General features: G+C 37.4%; 1 protein-coding gene across 3 annotated transcripts in view; it reads left to right on the top strand.

The window, feature by feature from the left end:
* The window catches only part of MAN1A1 (mannosidase alpha class 1A member 1), a 176,839-nt gene extending 165,320 nt beyond the window's left edge, over positions 1 to 11,519 (top strand). For all 3 annotated transcript variants that reach the window (XM_015137511.3, XM_015137512.3, XM_077999321.1), the window contains exons 12-13: positions 7,985 to 8,100; positions 8,462 to 11,519. In XM_015137511.3, the coding sequence (XP_014992997.1) occupies positions 7,985 to 8,100; positions 8,462 to 8,588 (243 nt within the window). In that variant the 3' untranslated portion in view covers positions 8,589 to 11,519. The remainder of the gene's footprint in view (positions 1 to 7,984; positions 8,101 to 8,461) is intronic.
* The last annotated feature ends 10,105 nt before the right edge of the window (positions 11,520 to 21,624 follow it).

The raw sequence follows: 21,624 nt of genomic DNA, 5'->3' as shown, positions 1-21,624 counted from the left end.
TACACTCTCATTCTCTAGCACTCTTTGTTAGAAAGTTAGCTATCTTTAAAAACTGTCCATGAGGAATGACTTCTCTCAGGAAATCTAAAATGAATATTGCCTTTGGTAAAATTTAACTAATATCTTAGGAAGCCATCGGTGAATCTTGCTGATTATCCTCTTCATTTAGTATGTGTCTTCTTATTAATCATCAGTCATTTTAAATAACAGCAATTCTCTAGGCCTCTTTGAGGGGGCAGTTATATTACATTTAATCAGTAGTCATTGTAATTTCTTTACATTTCTGTTTTTTTCCTCTGGAAAAAAATGTTAAAATTGAGGCTTTTCTAAACTTTGATGATAGGAACTGTTTTGATCTTCAATTGGCCAGCAAATGAATTGAATATCAGTTTAAGTTGAGAATATCAGGAATAATGTATTCCATCAAATCTAAAACACCATAGTTAGTAAGAAGCATCATTGTTTTATATACCACTAAGAAAAATAACACTGCCAATTAAATTATGACATCCATTTTATAGATGTTAGAATGTGCAAAATGTATGGCCAAGAAGGGATCAAAAATGGGAGGTAAGCAAATTCGTATTGCAAGGTAGACAGGGTGCTTTGGTTTGCACTGTTCTTCGGGAGGTTGGTTGTTTATGGGATCATAAGGTTGGTTTATGTGTTATGATTTTTATTTCTTGTCAACCCTTTAACATAATATATGACATGAAATCATTTCCCTGTGTCACAACACTGAGGTCTCAATTTTGGGGACGCCCCCAGTAACCTCTGCTAGAACCTGAGCTATAGTGGTGAGCAAGGAGTGCTGTAGGATCTTGCATTTTTTAAACCAGAAAAACTAGGACTTTGAAGGCATGGCCACACATTTCCCCCGCCCCCGTGGCCTCCTGTGTTTCAGCAGCAGACCTGCATATGCTGGCAGCTCTCACCCCCAGCACCTCCAGCACTTGGCTGTTGTGATGCACACTTGAGACCACAGCTGGAAACCATGTCAGGAAAAGAAGGTGGAAAAGCTTTCCCTAGCCAGCTGGCTGTGGTCTGGGAAGTGCTGGGGAGTTAATGGCTGTCAACCAAGGAGGTTTTGGAGTTGATGGATAACTATGCCAGTCTTCTTTCTCTCAAGAATCATTCTGGAATGCATGCTACATGGTTCTTCAGAGGGTTTCTAGCAGGAGTGAGCCTCGTTGCACACAGTTGTAACTTAGTATAATTCATTGGCTCTTGCGTCCCTGTTTTGCTCTTCCCACTTGCCCACTTCCTGATGTCACCTCCCCGACAGACTTCCTGCATCCTGCGTCCAACCCTTGTCTCATGCTTTATTTTTAAGGGAACCCAAACCGAAACATAGGGGGTCTTAAAAATCACCTCATTCCGCTTTCTACTTAAAGACAAGACTCCCTTCCAAATCTCTGCAAGATAGCTGTTCCTCATCAACCCAAGGACTATAAAGTAACTCATTCCAATTGGTAATGGTTGAAGGTGTTAGAAAGTTACTTATTTTGAAGCCACAATTTACAATGTTCTGTGCTCTGGGGGTACCAGAGGAAAGAAATCTCCCTTCTACATTTCAGCTCCCCAGTTATCTGAAGACAGCACGTTCTGCCATCTCTTCCTTTCCTCATCCATCATTTCCCTTGATTTTCTTCTCCTGACCTGGTTTCCAGCTGTGGTCTTTTAGGGCTGAGCAGTGTGTCTCAGAAACCCCTCTTCCTCTCTTAGCAGTGTGATTTTTCACAGCTTATAGTCCAACTTGTTCTTTTAGTAGATTTATATTAAAAAAAAAAAAATTGCCAGTACTTTGGGAGGCTGAGGTGGGCGGATCACGAGGTCAGGAGATCGAGACCATCCTGGCTAACATGGTGAAACCCCATCTCTACTAAAAATACAAAAAAAAATTAGCCAGGCGTGGTGGCGGGCGCCTGTAGTCCCAGCTACTCTGGAGGCTGAGGCAGGAGAATGGCATGAACCCGGGAGGCGGAGCTTGCAGTGAGCCGAGATCATGCCACTGCACTCCAACCTGAGTGACAGAGCAAGACTGTCATCTCCAAAGGAAAAAAAAAAAAACTGGCTTATACTGAAATTATAGTCAGTGTTAGCTTCTCCATTTGCTACCGTTGAGTCACATCTCCTTTGCACTGTACTTTTTCACCCATACTTTCAGTTTGTAAATTGTAAGCCGTCTTCCTATCTTCTAACAAAGCACTCCCTTCCCAGCCTTCTTTCACTGATACACTTGAGAAACCTGCTTTCTGTGTCTTAAATTTCTAATAATGTCAAATAAGATATGAAAAGGTATATAATCCAGCACTACAACACTAGGGAGTTCTTTTGTGGGTTAACAGCACTCCATTAATCACAGATGTTCAAGCACTTGCAAGTCTGCCTGACAGAAATAATACTTAATATTATTAATATATTATATATAAAATATAATATTTTATTTTATTTTATTATTTTATATAAAATATAATTTTAAATTATTATATATATAATATATATAATATAATTATATTAATATTTAACTGATATTTCTTTAGCTTTTTGTCAAAAATGTCAGGAAGGCTAGGCGTGGTGGCTCAAGCCTGTAATCCCAGCATGTGGGAGGCCGAGGTGGGAGGATGGCTCGAGGATGGGAATTTGCGGTCAGCCTGGGCAACAAGTCACCCTGTCTCTACAAAATTTAAAAATTAGCTCATCGAAACTCATGCCTGTGGAGGAAAATACCACCCAAATGAACAGCTTTTCAAAAATTATTTATTTCCCTTATTCTTTTTATAATTGACAAAATAAGCTGTATATGTTTATTGTGTACAACATAATGTTTTGAAATATATATATGTTGTGGCATGGCTAAATCAAGCTAATAAATGCATTACCTCACATAGCTTAGTTTTTGTGGTAAGAACATTTAAATCTACTCTCTTAACATTTTTTTTTTTTTTTTAAATAGAGACGGGGTCTCGTTATGTTGCCCAGGCTGGTCTTGAACTCCTGGGCTCAAGTGATCCTCCCACCTTGCCCTCCCAAAGTACTGGGATTACAGACATGAGCCACCCAGCAGACCTCTCTCAGCATTTTTTTTTTTTTTGGTCTATGGCCCCATTTTTTAAGATTACCATATATTGTTATTAACTGGTAACTATCATCACTACATTGTACAATAGATCTCTTGAACTTACTGCTCTTAAGTGCAATTTTATATCCTTTGACCAATATCTCTCCGGCCACCCCAGCCCCCACACCACCCCAGCATCTGAGTAACTTTTCACTCAAAAGCCATATAATTGCCAAGAAGTACATGGAAGGATGCTTCATATTATTTGTCATCAAGGAAATACAAATCAAAAGCACAATAAAATACCAATTCATACCCATTAAAAAAAAATTAGCTCATCATGGTGGCACACTCCTATAGTCCCTAGCTACTCAGGAGGCTGAGGAGGGAGGACCACTTGAGCCCAGGAGTTCAAGGTTATTTTGAGCTAAGATTGCACCGCTGCACCCCAGCCTGAGCAACAGAGCAAGACCCTCTCGAAATTTAAAAAAAAAAAAAAAAAAAAAAAAAAACACATGAGAAACTGACAAATTCCTTCCAGTAAAACATCTGATAACTTACAGCATGAGCTTTATCGGAATATTAATTATATGTATATATTCACAGATTATATAATATCTCAGCTGATCTACAGTAGAGGGTAAAGCCTTACATAGGGATTTGTGATTTTTTTGGCTTCAGGGGGTTTTTTTGGTAATTTCAGGTTTTTTGGCTTTGTTTTTTGCACAGACATTTTTCTTTGCTCTTCTAAACCTAACTTTTTCCACTCAGTCATTTCGACTCTCAGAAAGTGACTTCTCTTCTTCCTTCCTACTCCTGCCTCCTCAGGCTTCATCCTGTTTCCAGACCCTCTTTGATTTGTTCAAGGTGCCTGATTCTCTGTGTTCTACCCTTGAGTTCAGACCACACTCACACAGACAGCCTTACTCCATGGATCAGCCATTTATATATCTGGTAGACAAGAGAATAGTCTTCTGTCCTCTGACTTAGGATTTAACTCATGATGCTTGCTATTTTCTTACCCTTCATCCCTTGTTTAGAGCTCCAGTCACTATAAACATTCTCATATCCTGTTCTCTGCTATTAGCACATCCCAGTCACATAGGATCACTAATAATAATTACTAACAACTACTAATAATTTACTCAAAACCAAGGTGGTCCCTATGCCTCGAGGCTGAGAGTCCCAAGAACAGATTGTAGTACAATGATGATCTGGTTAGACTTAGCCATACAAACACGGACAACTTCCACTGTTGAGATGCTGATAGAATCAGGGCTGTTGTAAGGGCCCAGGAAAGTTACTTGTCCCCGGCTTCACATTCCTAAAGTCTTAAAATCTAGACTTTTGCGTAAGGGGAGAGGGGTGGTTCTTTGATGCTTTTCCTTAAAAAAAAAAAAATTTTTTTTTTAATTTACCAAAAGCTTTAAAAACTGAAAGTGGCTGGGCCTCTCTAAACCTCTGGAAGCCCTTGTTATTGTCTAAGCATTTCTTCATTTTGTTTCATTCTCACTTACAACCGCATGTTGAGAAGGAAGACGCTGCCTGGGACATGGAGCCTCTGGGGCCACTGATAAGGGGAGTCTCAAGCTGGAACTTGGCCCACCACTCAAAATTTTTGACTGTGTTCATGAATACTATAGCTTACCTCAGGAGGACTTGTGGGGAACAAGAATGAGAGGGTGAACTAGAAAGAAAGGTGATCAGGCATTGTCCACCCCAAAAGCAACTCCTCTAACAAAAGAAGGAGCTTAGAGCAGTTTCCATGGGCAGGGGGAGTGGCTATTTATCATGGCTGGCCCTATCATTAGCTCATCACCAAAAAACCTCAAGGGAACACAGGTTTTGGGATTAAAATCTGTTTAAAGAAATATCTGGAAATGGGGTTTCCCATAAAAAGCTTGCCCATTTTTTCTAAATTCTGATTTTTTTTTCCTTTTTTTAACCAATAATTTTTGCCTTACTCTACGTATCTGGTATTTGAGTTTTTGTCAAAGAAAAAGGAGGAAAGAAAAAATAATAGGACTTGAAAGTTTCCTCACACTCCTCCTCCATTTGATGCACTGTCTGGAACTTAGAATTTAATCGAAGCATCTGTTTTTAAGTTGATTGGTCTTATTTTCTTGGGGGCTTTTTAAAAGTGTGAAATCATAAGGCATTTTCTTTATTCATGTGGCCTTCTGGTCAGATTTTCTTTAACCAGGTAATTAAATTCTTCTCCTCATAGTCTCTGCTCTCTCCCTTCTGTCCTCCAGCCCTGATGTGAAAAATCAATAACCTCATTATCAGTATCTGCAGATGGGAGCTGAGCTCTCAGTGCAGCATCTCTGCTCATGAGAATCCATGGCTGGTATTTACTTTCCCTCACCTCTTTTCTGGGCTCTACATTCTTAGAGCCTTATTTTCCTCCAAAATCCTTTCTAGCCAGAGAAGATTTTTCTCAAGTAATAAGGCAAGGTCTATGCTTTCCATCTTCTTGGTAGTTGGATTAAATGGGAGAAAATGGGGTACAATTGTACATGTAAAAAAAAAAAAAAAAAAGAGGGACAGAACTATGATCCACAGGGGAAAACTAAAAAGTGAAAAATGACGTGAGAAACTAAGAGTAAGTATATCTTGTTTATATTTTCTTTATTTCACTATAAAATATATTAGGGTTTTAGTCTTAAACTTTATTATTTTTGTCTACAGTCAATAAATTAGAACCAGATTGCAGATGGCAATTTTTGTACAATGGAAATTTTTATTTGACCATATAATTAATAGGATTAGTAGGATGTGATGAGCAGAAAATAACTTCCCTAGAAATGAATATGCCTGATAACTAGCAGAGCAGCAAATGTAATTTCAAAATATAAACAGCACAAAAAAAAAACAACTCAAAATGAATTAAAGACTTAAATATAAGGCCTAAAACCATAAAACTCCTAGGAGAAAACAATGAGGGAAAAGCTCCTTGACACTGAGCTTGGCAATGATTTTTTGGATTTGACCCAAAAACACAGGTAACAAAAGCAAACATAAACACATGAAACTACATCAAACTAAAACGTTTCCTTACAGCAAAGGAAAACAATCAACCAAACGAAACACAACAAAAATGTGTGCAAACCATATATCTGATAAGGGGTTACTATCCCAAATATTAAGGAACTTACAATTCAATAGCAGAAAAACAACCTGATTTTAAAATAGGCAAAGGACCTGAAGAGACATTTTTCCAAAGAAGATGTACGGATGGCCAGTTATGAAAAGATGGTCAACATCACAAATCATCAGGGAAATGCAAATCAGAACCACAGTGAGATATCACCTCATACCTTTTTAAGTGGCTGTTATCAAAAATTCAAGAGATAATCAGTCTTGGTGAGGATGCAGAGTAAAGGGAACCTTTGTACTCTGTTGGTGGCAGTGAAAATTGATATAGCCATTGTAGAAAACAATATGGAGGTTTCTCAAAAAATTAAAAATAGAGCTGATCCAGCAATCCTAATTCTTGGTGTATATCCACATCAGAAGATGATGTATATCCACCACAGAAGATGGTGTATATCCACAGAAGTGTATATCAAAACATCACATTGTACACCTTCCAGTGTATACTATTTATATTTGTCATACATTGGGAAAGCTGGAAAAAGGTTAAAGAAAAATAGAAACGAAAGAAAGTGGGCTCTGGAAGGAGAAAAGAAAACACAAACAGCAGCCATCTTAGTGGTAACCAACAAAGTGGAAGGCAGGTTGGTTTAGGTTGTTACCTAAATGTTCATCCTCACACTGCCCAACCCATCTGTTTTCCAAATATTCATTAAATTCAGACAACTACAGAAATGTAGGATCATTTCTCTCTAGAGAGTTGTCAGTGGAGTCATCCCATCTTCTTCCATACTAGACTTAAAAAAAAAAAATGTATTTTAGGAATAGATCCCAGTCACATGTCTCTCACTGTCTTTCATTTTCTTCTTTTAGCTCTGTTACTAGTATCACTGATTAGTACCCTACAATCAATTTTCAAAAACTCAGATATTCCAATTATAGTAGCAGCTGATTTTGTTCCAGTACAGTTTCTCAACCAGTGGTTTATGATCCCAGTTGACATTAGCAATCTCTCCAAACTAGGGGTCAGCAAACTCTTTCTGTTAAGGGCCAGACAATATCAAGCTTGGGGGACAGCCAGCCAGTCTCTTTTGCATCTACTTAGCTCTGTCATTGTAGTATAAAAACAGCCGCAGACAATATTTAAACAACATGGCTGTGGTTTAATAAAAGTTTATTTACAAAAATAAACAGTGGACTGGATTTAGCCTATAGTTCATACTTTGCTAAACCCTGCTCTAGACCATTGGAGGAATTGGTAAAAATCAGTGAAAAATTTTTCCAAAACTAAAGGCAGAAGTGTTTCAAATTAGGTAAGATATGTTGTCCATATGTTCTGTGACTTCATTTTTGATTTACATTTAGTTTATGGTTTTAATTTTTTTTTACCTAAAACTCTAACAAACTTTGATTTAATTTGAATCCAATTTGTAAAAAATAAATTTTGGCTGGGCACAGTGGCTCATGCCTGTAATCCCAACTCTTTGGGAAGCTGAGGCAAGCAGATTGCTTGAGCCCAGGAGTTTGAGACAAGCCTGGGCAACATGGCAAAACCCCATCTCTACAAAAAATTAGCCAGGCATGCATGCCTGTGGTCCCAGCTACTTGGGAAGCTGAGGCAGGAGAATCACCTGAGCCCAAGAGGTAGAGGCTTCAGTGAACCACGATGGTACCACTGTACTCCACCCAGGCAACAGAGTGAGGCCCTGTCTCAAAAAAATAAAAAATAAAAAGTTTTATCTGAACTTGACAGTCTAATAATAAAAATTAGTGACAATCAGCTTATTAAAATGTGACCATTTTTTTCCCCTCCTCTTTGTAATTTAGGCCTTGGAAAACCATTGCAGAGTGAATGGAGGCTATTCAGGCCTAAGGGATGTTTACCTTCTTCATGAGAGTTATGATGATGTGCAGCAGAGTTTCTTCCTGGCAGAGACATTGAAGTAGGTAAAAATTATTCTAAAACCATGTGGCTAAGGTACCTGGACAGATCTTTGTAGATGTCTTTTATCATGAACACATTGAAGTAATATCAAGTGTGACTGATTCAGAATATCAGGCATGGCTATAATTGCAGGCGTATTCTCAATAACTAGGTTCAGTGACTTGATACTGCCAACACCAAAGCACTGAGTAGCTTCTTTACCCGTTAGTGAGTATAACCCCTCAGGGTTTTGTTGATATATTTGACTCTTGTCCATGTTTCTCGGTAAGATGAATGGAGACATTGATGTGGTTTCTGCTGTGTGTTTGTGGTTTCACTGCCTGCCCTTGGGCCTCATATACTTATGTTTCTCTCACCAGATATTTGTACCTAATATTTTCTGACGATGATCTTCTTCCACTGGAGCACTGGATCTTCAATAGCGAGGCACATCTTCTCCCTATCCTCCGTAAAGAAAAAAAGGAAGTTGAAATCAGAGAGGAATAAAAAGACATTTTATATTTTACTCTGCTCCATTCCCTTCACTGCATACCTTAATAATTCCTTTCCTGGTAATCAGGCACATGATGAACTTTGATTAGTAGGTCTGTGATTAAGTTCTTAAATTGTTTTGCAGTCTTTTATGTTTATTATCATAAGTATAGGTGGACCTAAATTCCTTATCGTATCCTTTATTATTCAGCCAGTGTATCCACCAGTTTTTTGTTTGTTTTTAAGTAACCTATTATCTCTGGAGTTCATGAAGGTGTAATACCATTTTTATTAAACTGAGTAGAATGGTATAGCAATGACCTCTTAATTACAATTTGATTTGACTGCAAAACTTTTTCCTCCTCTAAGAGGAGATAATGTCTGCTTTAAGCTGTAATGTTTTGCCATGTTGCAAAAAGCCATAATAATAAGTATAAAAAAGCTTTTTCCTTTTCAATTTCATGTTAATCTGGTTTGTCTGTCCACCAGAGACAGATCTTCTAACTGTGACAGCCTCTTTATGCAGGTCTATCATTATTTGATAGAATGTCTTCTAAAATACTTCACTCACATTATAATTCAAATTAGAAAGTCATTCCAAAAGGATCATCTCATGTTGACCTCATTTCATCGGAACTGCAGTGTATTTTTGTTGGTTAATTATATTAGTGTTTTCTATTTTGTAAATGTGTCCTTTAATTTTACTTTACTGCCCTGTGTCAATTCTGAATTACATACTGGTTAATTTCTTCCATTCCCTACTACACAGAGAGGTGAGCTCTCAAATTTTGCAGAGCTCTGCTATCACTGAATTACATTTTTCTAAAGAAAATAGTATAATTTAATGGATTAGCTTTTGTGTTTAACTGAATATATGAAGAAATTGGGTCTCTCTAAAGAGAAGGTGTTTCCTTTTTTTTTTGGAGACGGAGTCCTGCTCTGTCGCCCAGACTGGAGTGCAGTGGCGCTATCTCGGCTCACTGCAACCTCCGCCCCCTGGGTTCATGCCATTCTCCTGCCTCAGCCTCCCAAGCAGCTGGGACTACAGGCGCCCACCACCACGCCCGGCTAATTTTTTGTGTTTTTAGTAGAGATGGGATGGGGTTTCACCGTGTTAGCCAGGATGGTCTCGATCTCCTGACCTCATGATCCACCCACCTCGGCCTCCCAAAGTGCTGGGATTACAGGCTTGAGCCACCACGCCCGGCCAAGAGAGGGTATTTCATATGGCTTTTAGTTCCATTTGTTTGTATTTCATCTTGATTTTTTTTCTTGGGAAAATAAAGCATTCTGTTTGGTTCAGATTTCTCAGATTTGAAAAAGGCTCTATCTCAAATGTAGTAAATTATTTCCTTTCAGTTTGTGAAAGCAGGATTTGGCTCTGAAGGAAGCTTTGCCAATTTTGCTTATTCATGATCAATCAAGGAAAATCTAATAAATTTTAGACCAAATAAGAATATAGCATATTTAGTATGGTTATATTCAACGTAGAGATCACAACTTAGAAGAAATATAAAGAAATGGCCGCTCCCAATCCCCCACAGTCCTGGAGTAGATAAAAATCAATATCTGATTCTTTTAAACATTAAGTTTGAAATAGGGATGGTTTTCTCAAGAATAGATTTGGTGATACCTTGTGTTTGCTCACACTGGCTCGCTATATATGCATATATATTTATGTGGATAGAGATACTTCCATGAAAGGGCTAATATGATGCATATACTAAAGTGCAAAGACTTTGACCATGTGAATTTTCAGCTGAGAATGGTCAGAAAGATCAGTACAACCCCATGGATTAGGCTGAAGCATATGAAATTGCTGCATTTGTAGTTTAAAAACTGTCCACAGTTTCATATGGTTCCACCTAATATTACTGAAGACAATTATTTTCTTAGCTATAGGCTTAATAGTTTTAGTTATTTTAGCATTTGAAAGTGTTTTAAAAGATTGCCTTTATCTGACAGAACCACCTTTATGACCTGCTTTCTGTTTTTCAGTATCATACATTGGTGTATGTCAGAGAATAAATTAGTAAAATTAGTAAATGCAAAAGACTCTTCCATACATCATCATTTCCATGGTAATGTGTCTCTGTGATCCAGAATAATTTCTCCCACTCATGTCTTCAGTTCACCTAATGAAATAAATGGATAGCAAGAGCCCTTTGTTCCCAGGACTTTAAGGCAAAATATTAAAAATTATTGCCAAAATTGGGCCGTATGTATTAAGATTATAATGTTTGTATAAATGTCCTTGAACTTGCCATTTAAATTAACTCATTTTCTTTTCAGTTTGATTTGAAAGAGCACAAAGCTGATAAGTACTTCTGCAGCAGATACAGTATTAAAATCAGGTTGTGTGTACACACTGCACTGTAAGGTACCTTGGTGTCCTGGTGTGAATAGACAAGAAGCTGTACTATATGTTGCTCTCTCAGTGGCAACAATGAAGTTTTTGCAATTCTAGAACTTGGATTTTTTTTAACAAAAGTCCCAAAACACCAAAAATGTAAACAAGATAAGAGAGTAATATTATAGTGATGTAATTTAATTAAAGTTATATTTTGGGTTAACAACTGAAGTCTTTAAGTAGAAACTTATTTTCAACAAAACTGTGCAGTTAAATTTATGTATTCACATACTGAAAAATGAACAGTTAAAGTAGCACTTAATTTTGTGTTTCTTCAATATGTCTTGATATACTTTGTGCAATTAATATTACACATGTGAGTTGTATGGCGGTTTACAGAACTCAGTGACTTGTCATGACATTTTCACATGAGCTATACATTGTGTACATTGTTTTTGATTTTTACATAAATCCATTCTGTCATTTTCAACTTTATATATAAATCTCCAATGTTATGGGAAACAATAGATTGACACATAATTTTTAAAAATTATATTTGTAAAATTTCTCTATTGTGAATAAAGTCTTTTAATATATCTCCTCATTTGTTATATTTTTCTCCTTTTTAGTTGGCTTTTGTATATCTAAGGGGTGAGTGCATTCTGTTGCAAATAAAAGTACTTGATCCTAACAGCAATTCCATACCACACCTATAGAATCTTGATAAGGAAACATTTCCCATTAAGAAACTTTACATTGCACATAATTTTGCTTATACAGTGTTTGGGTAATCAAATAACTTTTATTAAGGATCTAACATATGTTCAACACCAGGACACAAAGGCTAGAAGTTTTGGTGTCAGAAATGGCACAAACTATGTTCTTTGTTCATAAATTTGCAGTGCAACTAAGAAAATTAGACTAACCCCACACTACCCCTCAAAACAAGACAAAAATAGCATTTAGTTGTGTTAAATTACAAGCCCACAATTCTATAGAAGTTCATGGGAACAGGAGGTCCATAGCATTTGAGTGGTCAGAGAGGCTTAATAGAAAAAGGAGAACTTATGCTGTAGGAGATCCTCCAAAAATTTTCAAAAAGCCCAGGTTCTAAGTTCTTCAAATTCATACTGTACTTTTTAGAATGTTTCAGATATTTTGGTTGCTATTGCCACTACCTGGAACTCACTTTGCCTAATATTTTTATAGCTCATTCTTTATCAGGTCTCTGCACAATTGTCACCTTATTAGAATGACCCCTTTGGCAAATCAGTATAAAATTATCTCCACCTTTTGTCCCCTACCCTATTTTATTTTCTACTTAGCATTTGTTATATTACATATTTATTTCCTTATTTGTTCATGTCTTTCTAACCCCTTGGTATGAAACCCCATGAGAATAGAAACTTCAACTGGCATTTTCCCCCCCATTTCTCTGTCTAGTGCTGAGAGCAACATCTAGCAGTTGATGTACTCCACAATCGAGAAAGTACATGAATTAGGAAACTCTGCCTTATATTCATAGTCTTTGCTACAACTATTTGCAAATGTCTTTTACTAAGCAGTACACTTTTTAAAAATAAAGTACATGTTTGTGACTAGAATCAACTCTCAATCAACATTATTTTTAATCCACTTACATCATGTAAAATAAAGTAAGGCATGACTCCTCCAATAGAGTTTTCAGTATTCAACAGCCCATTATTGTTTTATGTGACTTAATGTCACAGTCCCTGCCTCATATGTTAAACAAAAAACAAAAAATGATTATAACAGCACCAAGCAAAGAAATTAGCTGATTACCTAACAGAGTCAAATGGGAACCTTCTGAATTAAATTATTGGTAACACAAATGATGTTGGTTGTGTTTATGTTGTTGGTGACAGAATTATTAAAATTTATTCTAAGCATGGTTTTTATGTATACTAATCAGCCATCAACACAGAGATGGCAGCTTGGCAACAAATACGTCTAATGACTGATAATGATATGTAGACGGTTGCTTAAAAAGCTTTTCAAAGGTAAGATAAAATCTTTTTCATTTGAACATGGAGTTCATCTATCTAGTTGCCATGCAAGGGTCCCTACCTTGTGACTGAAGAGTGAGGGCAGGGAGGGGAGTCTTAGGAAACTTCTTAACTGATTTTATGGCCTGAAGCCTCCTTTCTATTTTTTCCAGGCTCATTCCATCCACCACACTAGCCAATACATGAGTCACAGTTTTCAAGAAATATTTGCTAGGCGTCAGATACATATTTAAAGTATTGGAACTACAGAGGAATGTAGACAGCATTTAGTCCAACTCTCATTTTAAATATGAGGAAATGGGGATTTTCCCAGCAACAGGAACTGTTTTTCTATCCTTCCTCTGTGCTGCCAGACACAGGAATATGGTAAGATTTCGTGCTAATCCTAAAAATACAAAAAAAAAAAACAGCCAGGCATGGTGGTGCATGCCTGTAATCCCAGTTACTTGGGAGGATGAGACAAAAGAATCACTTGAACTCGGGAGGCAGAGGTTGCAGTGAGCCAAGAATGCACTACTGCACTCCAACCTGAGTGACAGAGCCAGACTCCGCCTCAAAAAAAAAAAAAAAAAAAACAAAAAGCCATGTATGAGAGCATATGTTATTTCCAACCAACCACTCCAAAATAAAGGTATACATTCACATTCAGGGTTCACCCTTAGAAATTGGTCTACTGCTGTGTTTCTTTCTCCAGCTGTGGGCTACAGTTTACCTAATCTGAATCTCAGCTAAGGTTTGTTAAAATGCAGATTTCAAGGCCTTCCCCCAAATTTTACCAAATCAAAATTGTGATGAGGTCCTGGAATACCCATGTTTAGCCCTTTGTGTTACTCCTACACACACTAAAGTTGAAAACAATTTTAAGTTATAGGTAGAAGGAAATCCCAAGACTATCAGAACAATTAATGAGTTAATTAGCAAATCATGACAAGAATGTGTATCTTTTCCTGCTTTTTTGTCTCTACCTCAAGGTTTAAGTACAACTTGACGTAACTTTGGTCACTTCGAAAACAGATTCTTCCTTTTCTACAAAAGCATTCGTCTGCAATAAGCCATACACCTAAATCTTTTAGAAACAGATTTACACTAGATTCTTAAACATAATTCTTATTAGGGGAATCTCAAAAGTATTAACTACAATCATTCTTCTTTTTATTCAGCAACTGTTTCATTGGCTTTCTTTTCCCAATAACTGTATTTTTAAGTCATTTTTCAAATTGTTTCTACTGTTCTTGTTGATTTTAACATGAGTGTCACTTGCACAGACCACACGGAATTTCTAGTTTGGCTATATGTCATGTAAATGTATAAAATGTTCTTGGAAATGACCTCTGAAAAATACCTTCATTTCCCCCGCCCGTGTTTTTACATTCATTGTTATGCTAATTGTCAAAGATTTGTTGACTTGCCATTATTATGATTACTTTGAGTCCCCTTAAAACATGCCATTACTTACAGAATAAATTAAATGTGTATCACAGATCCATTTAATTCCTCAGTGAAGGCAAATTACCATGAAACATTAGAAAACAGTGATAGATGTATGGTTTTTTAAAACTTTTACACATGCTGGGATATTTTGGCCTTAGGCTACAAGCGCTTACTAATTCACAATTCTGCAAACAGGGCCATAAAGTGTACTGCTTTCAAATAGTATTTTCCAAAATGACTGGCACCTGAGAGGTTTTTGTTTGTTTTGTTTTGTTTTGTTTTGTTTAACTCTCCTAGGAGAAACAAGTGAATGATTCCCATTCACAAAATCTTTGGGAACTTTATTCCTCACTTTCCAACTCTTGGCATTCTTTGTGGAAAACAGAAACACAATCACCTCGCAGAACCAGGATGGGAGGTTCCATAACAACTTCTTGAGGCAGGCATGATGCTATTGGTTCCCTTTCATGTATGTGGCAGCTTTGGTTTGTTATGACCCAAGGCTGTCTATTTAACAAGTGACTGAAGGAGAAGCAAATAAATCTCTTCCTGTGCAAAACCTCTTTACCATTCTGCCTTTCAATACTGCACCTCACTGGTTAAATAAACCTCACTGGTTAAATAAACCCTAAGTGCCTCTCTCAGCTATCCACATTCCTTCTCCATCTTGCTTTTGTCAACTTGATAACTTTGTGACGTACATAATCTTGGCAGGGAGTTGCAAAAATATATTTTTTTAATGCCCCATTAAAATACATTAAGCCTAAGTCTCTCTTCTGTATACGATGCAGCATACAGAAGGGGTAGAAAGTAGGTGCAATGGGCCAGTGGGAAGCTGACCTCACTAGGAATCCAGACAAGGGTTCCCAACCTTAGCTGGTGTCATTAACTCCCTGTGTGATTTGGAACAAGAACTTACTCTTCACATCTCCTTTTCCTTAATATGTAAAATGAGAGGAGTGATTAGCCCAGGCCTAACAGCTAGGCTGTACGTTGCATGACATCTGTTGTGGATACCCGAGCAAGAAACAGCAGTCCACATGCCTAGAATATTTCCATGCATAGACTAGAGACCACCACACCCAAATTACAAGACATCAAAACCTTAGTGTCCTCATCCATAAAATGGGAGGGATCATATCTACTTTCCAGAGAATTAAAATCATATATGTAAAAGGTTTTAGCTCATGCCTTCAATCCATGAGTTCCAGCCCCTTCTTTCAGCTTCTGCATCCTATAAAAGAATCATCTTTCCTCCACCTTGGGAAGCCTCCAGCTTGTTTTGTTATGACAACACATTTGTTATTATTTTACTTGCTGTTTCCAATAACCCTAGGCTTTTTTGGATGCCTTCCTTCAATCAGACTGCTTCAAACACATGTTATTACTCATCTTCTAAGGTCAAAGTTCAGCTCTTTTCTGACATGAGAAGACAGAAGTAGCCAGCTCTTCTTCTTCACACCTGCATCATGAACTAATTGGACATTTTTCCACTTTTTTTTTGTTGTTGTTAGCGAGCAGTAGAGTTTTGTTTTTTGGCTTGTGGGGTTTTTTTTAGCATTTGTAGAAGACAAGAAATAGGGATCAAACTGCATGATTGTTGAACTATTATCAATTGTGTTATTTGTGTATTCAAACAATCCAATGAAAATGAGACAGTGTCTACGACAGCTAAGAACTCCTTTTCGATTGAAGGGCAGTTTTATTTTCAACCCGGAGTAGCTTTGGAAACCAACCAAATCAATTTTATGAACTAGGAAGGTTTACTGAAATAACTCTTCTGAAAGAACCAGCATTGCTTCCAAAATCAGCTTGTATGTTTGAAAATTACTTACAGTGACTTAAAACTGATCACTTTCAAAGAAAAATGTATAAGGTGATTTTTATTGAGAGTCCACCACCCCCGAGCCACCCAACGACAACAACAAAAAACTCTTGGTTTCTATAGCAGTGGAGATGTAAATTATATGCAACTAATATTTACCTTTTCTTCTGGCACTCCCCACACAAGAATAAGGCTGTTAGCTTCTGAAGAGAGGCTAACACTGTTGAACAAAGTACCCATAGTTCACTTCCTTCCCCCAATACACCTCCCTCCTGCTGGCCTTCACTTTTCTGTATTATCCCTGAAAAGTCCTTCCTGGTCTACCTCCTTCCACTTCTTGGAGAATGTCTATTCCTCCTTTTAAGTCTCAATTTGTATGTCTGTGACCAGTCTGCCTCTCATTCCAATTTGTTCTTGCTTCTTCTGGGACTCCAAAGGACTTCGTGCAAACTCCTATTCATGTATCACACTATATTGTCATTATTGGTTTTCATTCATTCATTCATTCCACTAATATTTCTTAAGTAACCAGAATATTTCAGATACTGTCATAGGTCCTGGGGAATTTAGTAGTAAGCAAGTTAGACTTGCTTCTTACAAGTCTTGACTAGGAAAAAAGGCAAATACGCAAAAAATAGAATTTTTAAAACTTAAAAAGGAGGGCGTCATGGCTTATTTGCTAATATAAATACTGGATTTGATATAGCATCTGGCACACATTTGTTTTCAACCCAATTTTACCCCTCCATTCTTCACATAGGAGGCACTCAGTGAACACTTGGTGAAGAGTGAACAAATTGTTAAGAAATGAAGAAAAAGTGAGTCTCAAACTTCTGTTCAAAAACATACACATAATTTTCATCTTAAGTTTGCCTGCAACACAACACAGCCCTGCTAAGCGCTAACTCAAAGTGGTACTTCCATCTGCAAAGTTGAATACAGATTCTATTTTCAGTGAAAAATCTGGTGTTTACCTTAACTGTGAGATACCTAATTATAAGCTGCCATTAGAAAAATTGCATCACTATAATTTCAAAACAAACTTACCAAAAGTAGAATGGTTTTCTCATATTGTAGTATGTTCAAAATACACCAACTGTCTTAGGGAAAACCCACAAGAGTCCAAGCTATATTCTCTCATTGTCATTGCTTGTGAACTATTCACTATCCTTGAGATCAACAGACATATCAGATACTCTCAATTCCGCTAGAGTTTGTCTTGTTTGTGTTTGGTTTGAGGGTAGGGGAGTCAGGGGATGTCTTTGTTTGTTTGCTTGTTTGAACCCTTATCGATGCCTGAATTGGCATGCCCCCACTTCCAGGGCTGGCTTCTTCTGTTCAATGGAACACTTGAAGAGCACTGTGAGTGATGTAAATAATAAAGAACTTCTCTGTAGTGACTGCAACCTTTCTGTAATCCTCTCTAGTAATAGGACCAAGGATTCTAGGGCTAAAACGAAACTATTAATAATTCTATTGCTAAATTTTTTCAAATAAGTTCACTCTGTTCTTCCAAGCTGGCTTTTCTTCAACCATTCTAACGGAAATGAAATGATTGATTACGATTTCGCCATCATCCACCTTATCTTCTTTTCTCTACCTCCAGAAGAGGTGCTGACACAAATGATCAAAGAACAGAGAGGGAGAAAAACAAAGGATCTCAGAGAGATTAATCAGTCCCTGAAAATCTGAAAGTGACTTTTGTCACCATTATAAGTCAACATACAGGATTTCTTTAAACACTAGATAAACAAAAATATAGTATGTCAAAACCACAATTAAAAAGTAGATAAATATAATTAATTTTAACAAGCTCTTGAATTTATTTTGCTGCTTTAAAAAATAGAGGATAGATTGCTTTCCTCTTGTCTTCTTCATACAATGATGATTACATTAAGGGAAGTTTCAAAATTTCCACATTATATGTCTTGGCTTTTAACCTCTCCCAAAGATTAGATAAAGACTGCCAAACCAAAAAGCATTTTTGGCTCACGTACACAGCTCATTCTTTAAATAGAAGTTTCAGCATGTCCAGGCAGGATCAAAGACTTCTAAAGAGTCTTTATCTATTGATTAACTGTAGAGGATATTCTGCTTAAAATGAATCTTAAATACTCTCTAAAATAAATGTTTTATTCTACATTAGGGTAAAAGGTGTAAAGGGAAAAACGAGACATTGCTACTCCTCTCCCATCCTACAAATATATGTTACATTTTTGCCTGCAATTTTTCTATAAAAAGTTGGAAGTAGGAAAAGACCCTATTCGGCAATGAAATTGTATTTTTCCTCCTGAGATGGATATTCAAGAACTCCTACTCCAAGAATTGCTACTCCAACTAATTCCAAGTAGATATCTAAGAATTAATACTCCACTGAGCAGAGGTCATTTGGTGACTCCCCAGTACACAGGAGAAACTCCCTTGGAGACCACTGGCTAAACTATTGATGCACTCCACATCTCAAATGGGGTCAGAAAAACCCCTTCCTTTTTCTGTGATTCTGGTGGCTAAGAATATACCAATACACCTAGATAGAACCCTGAGAAGCAGGCAGCATATAATGAAGAGATCAAGGTGAGAATCCGTCCTGTGTACTTTAAAAAAAAAAAAAACTTTAAGTTTCAGGATACATGTGTAGAACATACAGGTTTGTTATATAGGTATACATGTGCCATGGTGGTTTGCTGCACCTATCAACCCGTCATCTAGATTTTAAGCCCCACATGCATTAGGTATTTATCCTAGTGCTCTCCTTCCCATCACCTCTTACCCCACTACCCCTTGACAGGCCCTGGTGTGTGTTGTTCCCCTCCCTGTGTCCATATGTTCTCATTGTTCAACTCCTACTTATGAGTGAGAACATGTGGTGTTTGGTTTTCTGTTCCTGTTAGTTTGCTGAGGATGATGGTTTCTAGCTCCATCCATGTCCCTGCAAAGGACATGATCTCATTCTTTTTTATGGCTGCATAGTATTCCATGGTGTATACATACCACATTTTCTTTATCCAGTCTATCATTGTTGGGCATTTGGATTGGTTCCATGTCTTTGCTATTGTAAATAGTGCTGCAATAAACATATGTGTGCATGTGTCTTTATAGTAGAATGATTTATATTCCTTTGGGTATATTCCCAGTAATACAACTGCTGGGTCAAATGGTATTTCTGGTTCTAGATCTTTGAGGAATTGCTACACTGTCTTCGACAATGGTTGAACTAATTTACGTTTCCGCCAACAGTGTAAAAGCGTTCCTATTTCTCCACAGCCTTGCCAGCATCTACTGTTTCTTGATGGGTTTTTTTTATTTTTGTTGTTGTTATTGCTTGTTTGTTGAGACAGAGTCTCGCTCTTGTCACCCAGGCTGGAGTGCAGTGGCACAATCTTGGCTCACTGCAATCTCCATCTCTCAGGTTCAAGCAATTCTCCTCCCTCAGCCTCCTGGGCAGCTGGGATTACAGGCACCCGCCACTACGCCCAGCTAATTTTTGCACTTTTAGTAGAGACTTTTAATGTTGGCCAGGTGGGTCTTGAACACCTGACCTCAGATGATCCACCCACCTTGGCCTCCCAAAGTGGTGGGATTACAGGCATGAGCCACTGTGCCCAGCCAATTTCTTGACTTTTTAATAATCGCCATTCTGACTGGTGTGAGATGGTATCTCATTGTGGTTTAGATTGCCATTTCTCTAACGATCAGTGATGTTGAGCTTTTTTTCATATGTTTGTTGTCCACATAAATGTCTTCTTTTGAGAAGTGTCTGTTCATATCCTTTGCCCACTTTTTGATGGGGTTGTTTTTTTTTGTTGTTGTTGTTGTTTTTCTTTTCCCTGTAAATTTGTTTAAGTTCCTTGTAGATTCTGGATATTAGCCCTTTGTCAGATGGGTAGATTGCAAAAATTTTTTTCCCATTCTGTAGGTTGCCTGTTCACTCTGATGATAGTTTCTTTTGCTGTGAAGAAGCTCCTTGGTTTAATTAGATCCCATTTGTCAGTTTTGGCTTTCGTTGACATTGCTTTTGGTGTTTTAGACATGAAGTCCTTGCCCATGCCTATCTCCTGAATGGTATTGCCTAGGTTTTCTTCTAGGGTCTTTATGGTTTTGGTTTTTACATTTGAGTCTTTAATCCATCTTGAGTTAATTTTTGTATAAAGTGTAAGAAAGGGGTCCAGCTTCAGTTTTCTGCATATGGCTAGCCAGTTTTCCCAACACCATTTATTAAATAGGGAACTCTTTCCTCATTACTTGTTTTTGTCAGGTTTGTTAAAGATCACATGGTTGTAGATGTATGGTGTTATTTCTGAGGCTTCTGTTCTGTTCCATTGGTCTATATGTCTGTTTTGGTACCAGTACCATGCTGTTATGGTTACTGTACCCTTGTAGTATAGTTTGAAGTCAGGTAGCATGATGCCTCCTGCTTTGTTCTTTTTGCTTAGGATTGTCTTGGCTGTATGGTCTCCTTTTTGGTTCCATATGAAATTTAAAGTATTTTTTTCTAATTCTGTGAAGAATGTCAATGGTAGTTTGGGAATAGCATTGAATCTATACATTACTTTGGGCAGTATGGCCATTTTCACAACACTGATTCTTCCTATCCATGAAGATAGAATGTTCTTCCATTTGTTTGTGTCCTCTCTTATTTCCTTGAGCAGTGGTTTGTAGTTCTCCTTGTAGAGGTTCTTCATATCCCTTGTAAGTTGTATTCCTAGGTATTTAATTCTCTTTGTAGCAATTGTGAATGGGAGTTCACTCATGATTTGGCTCTCTGCTTGTCTATTATCGGTGTATAGGAATGCTTGTAATTTTTGCACATTGATTTTGTATCCTGAGACTTTGCTGAAGTTGTTTATCAGCTTAAGGACCTTTTGGGCTGAGATGATGGGGTTTTCTAAATATACAATCATGTCATCTGCAAACAGAGACAACTTGACTTCCTCTCTTGCTATTTGACTACCCTTTATTTCTTTCTCTAGCCTGATTGCTCTGGCCAAAACTTCTAATACTACGTTGAATACGAGTGGTGAGAGAGGGCATCCTTGTCTTGTGCCTGTTTTCAAAGGGAATGCTTCTAGTTTTTGCCTATTCCATATGATATTGGCTATGGGTTTATAATAAATAGCTCTTATTATTTTGAGGTATGTTCTATCAATACCTAGTTTATTGAGAGTTTTTAACATGAAGGGTTGTTGAATTTTATCAAAGGTCTTTTCTGCATCTATGGAAATAATCATGTGGTTTTTGTCGTTGGTTCTGTTTATGTGATGGATTACATTTATTGATTTGTGTATGTTGAACCAGCCTTGCATCCCAGGGATGAAGCTGACTTGATCGTGGTGGATAAGCTTTTTGATGTGCTGCTGGATTCTGTTTGCCACTATTTTATCGAGGAATTTCACATCCATGTTCATTAGGCATATTGAC

Source organism: Macaca mulatta, chromosome 4 (genome assembly GCF_049350105.2).
Source record: "Macaca mulatta isolate MMU2019108-1 chromosome 4, T2T-MMU8v2.0, whole genome shotgun sequence".
NCBI lineage: Eukaryota > Metazoa > Chordata > Mammalia > Primates > Cercopithecidae > Macaca > Macaca mulatta.
The sequence above is the reverse complement of the archived record's forward strand: the minus strand, read 5'-3'. Positions and strand labels throughout refer to the sequence as shown.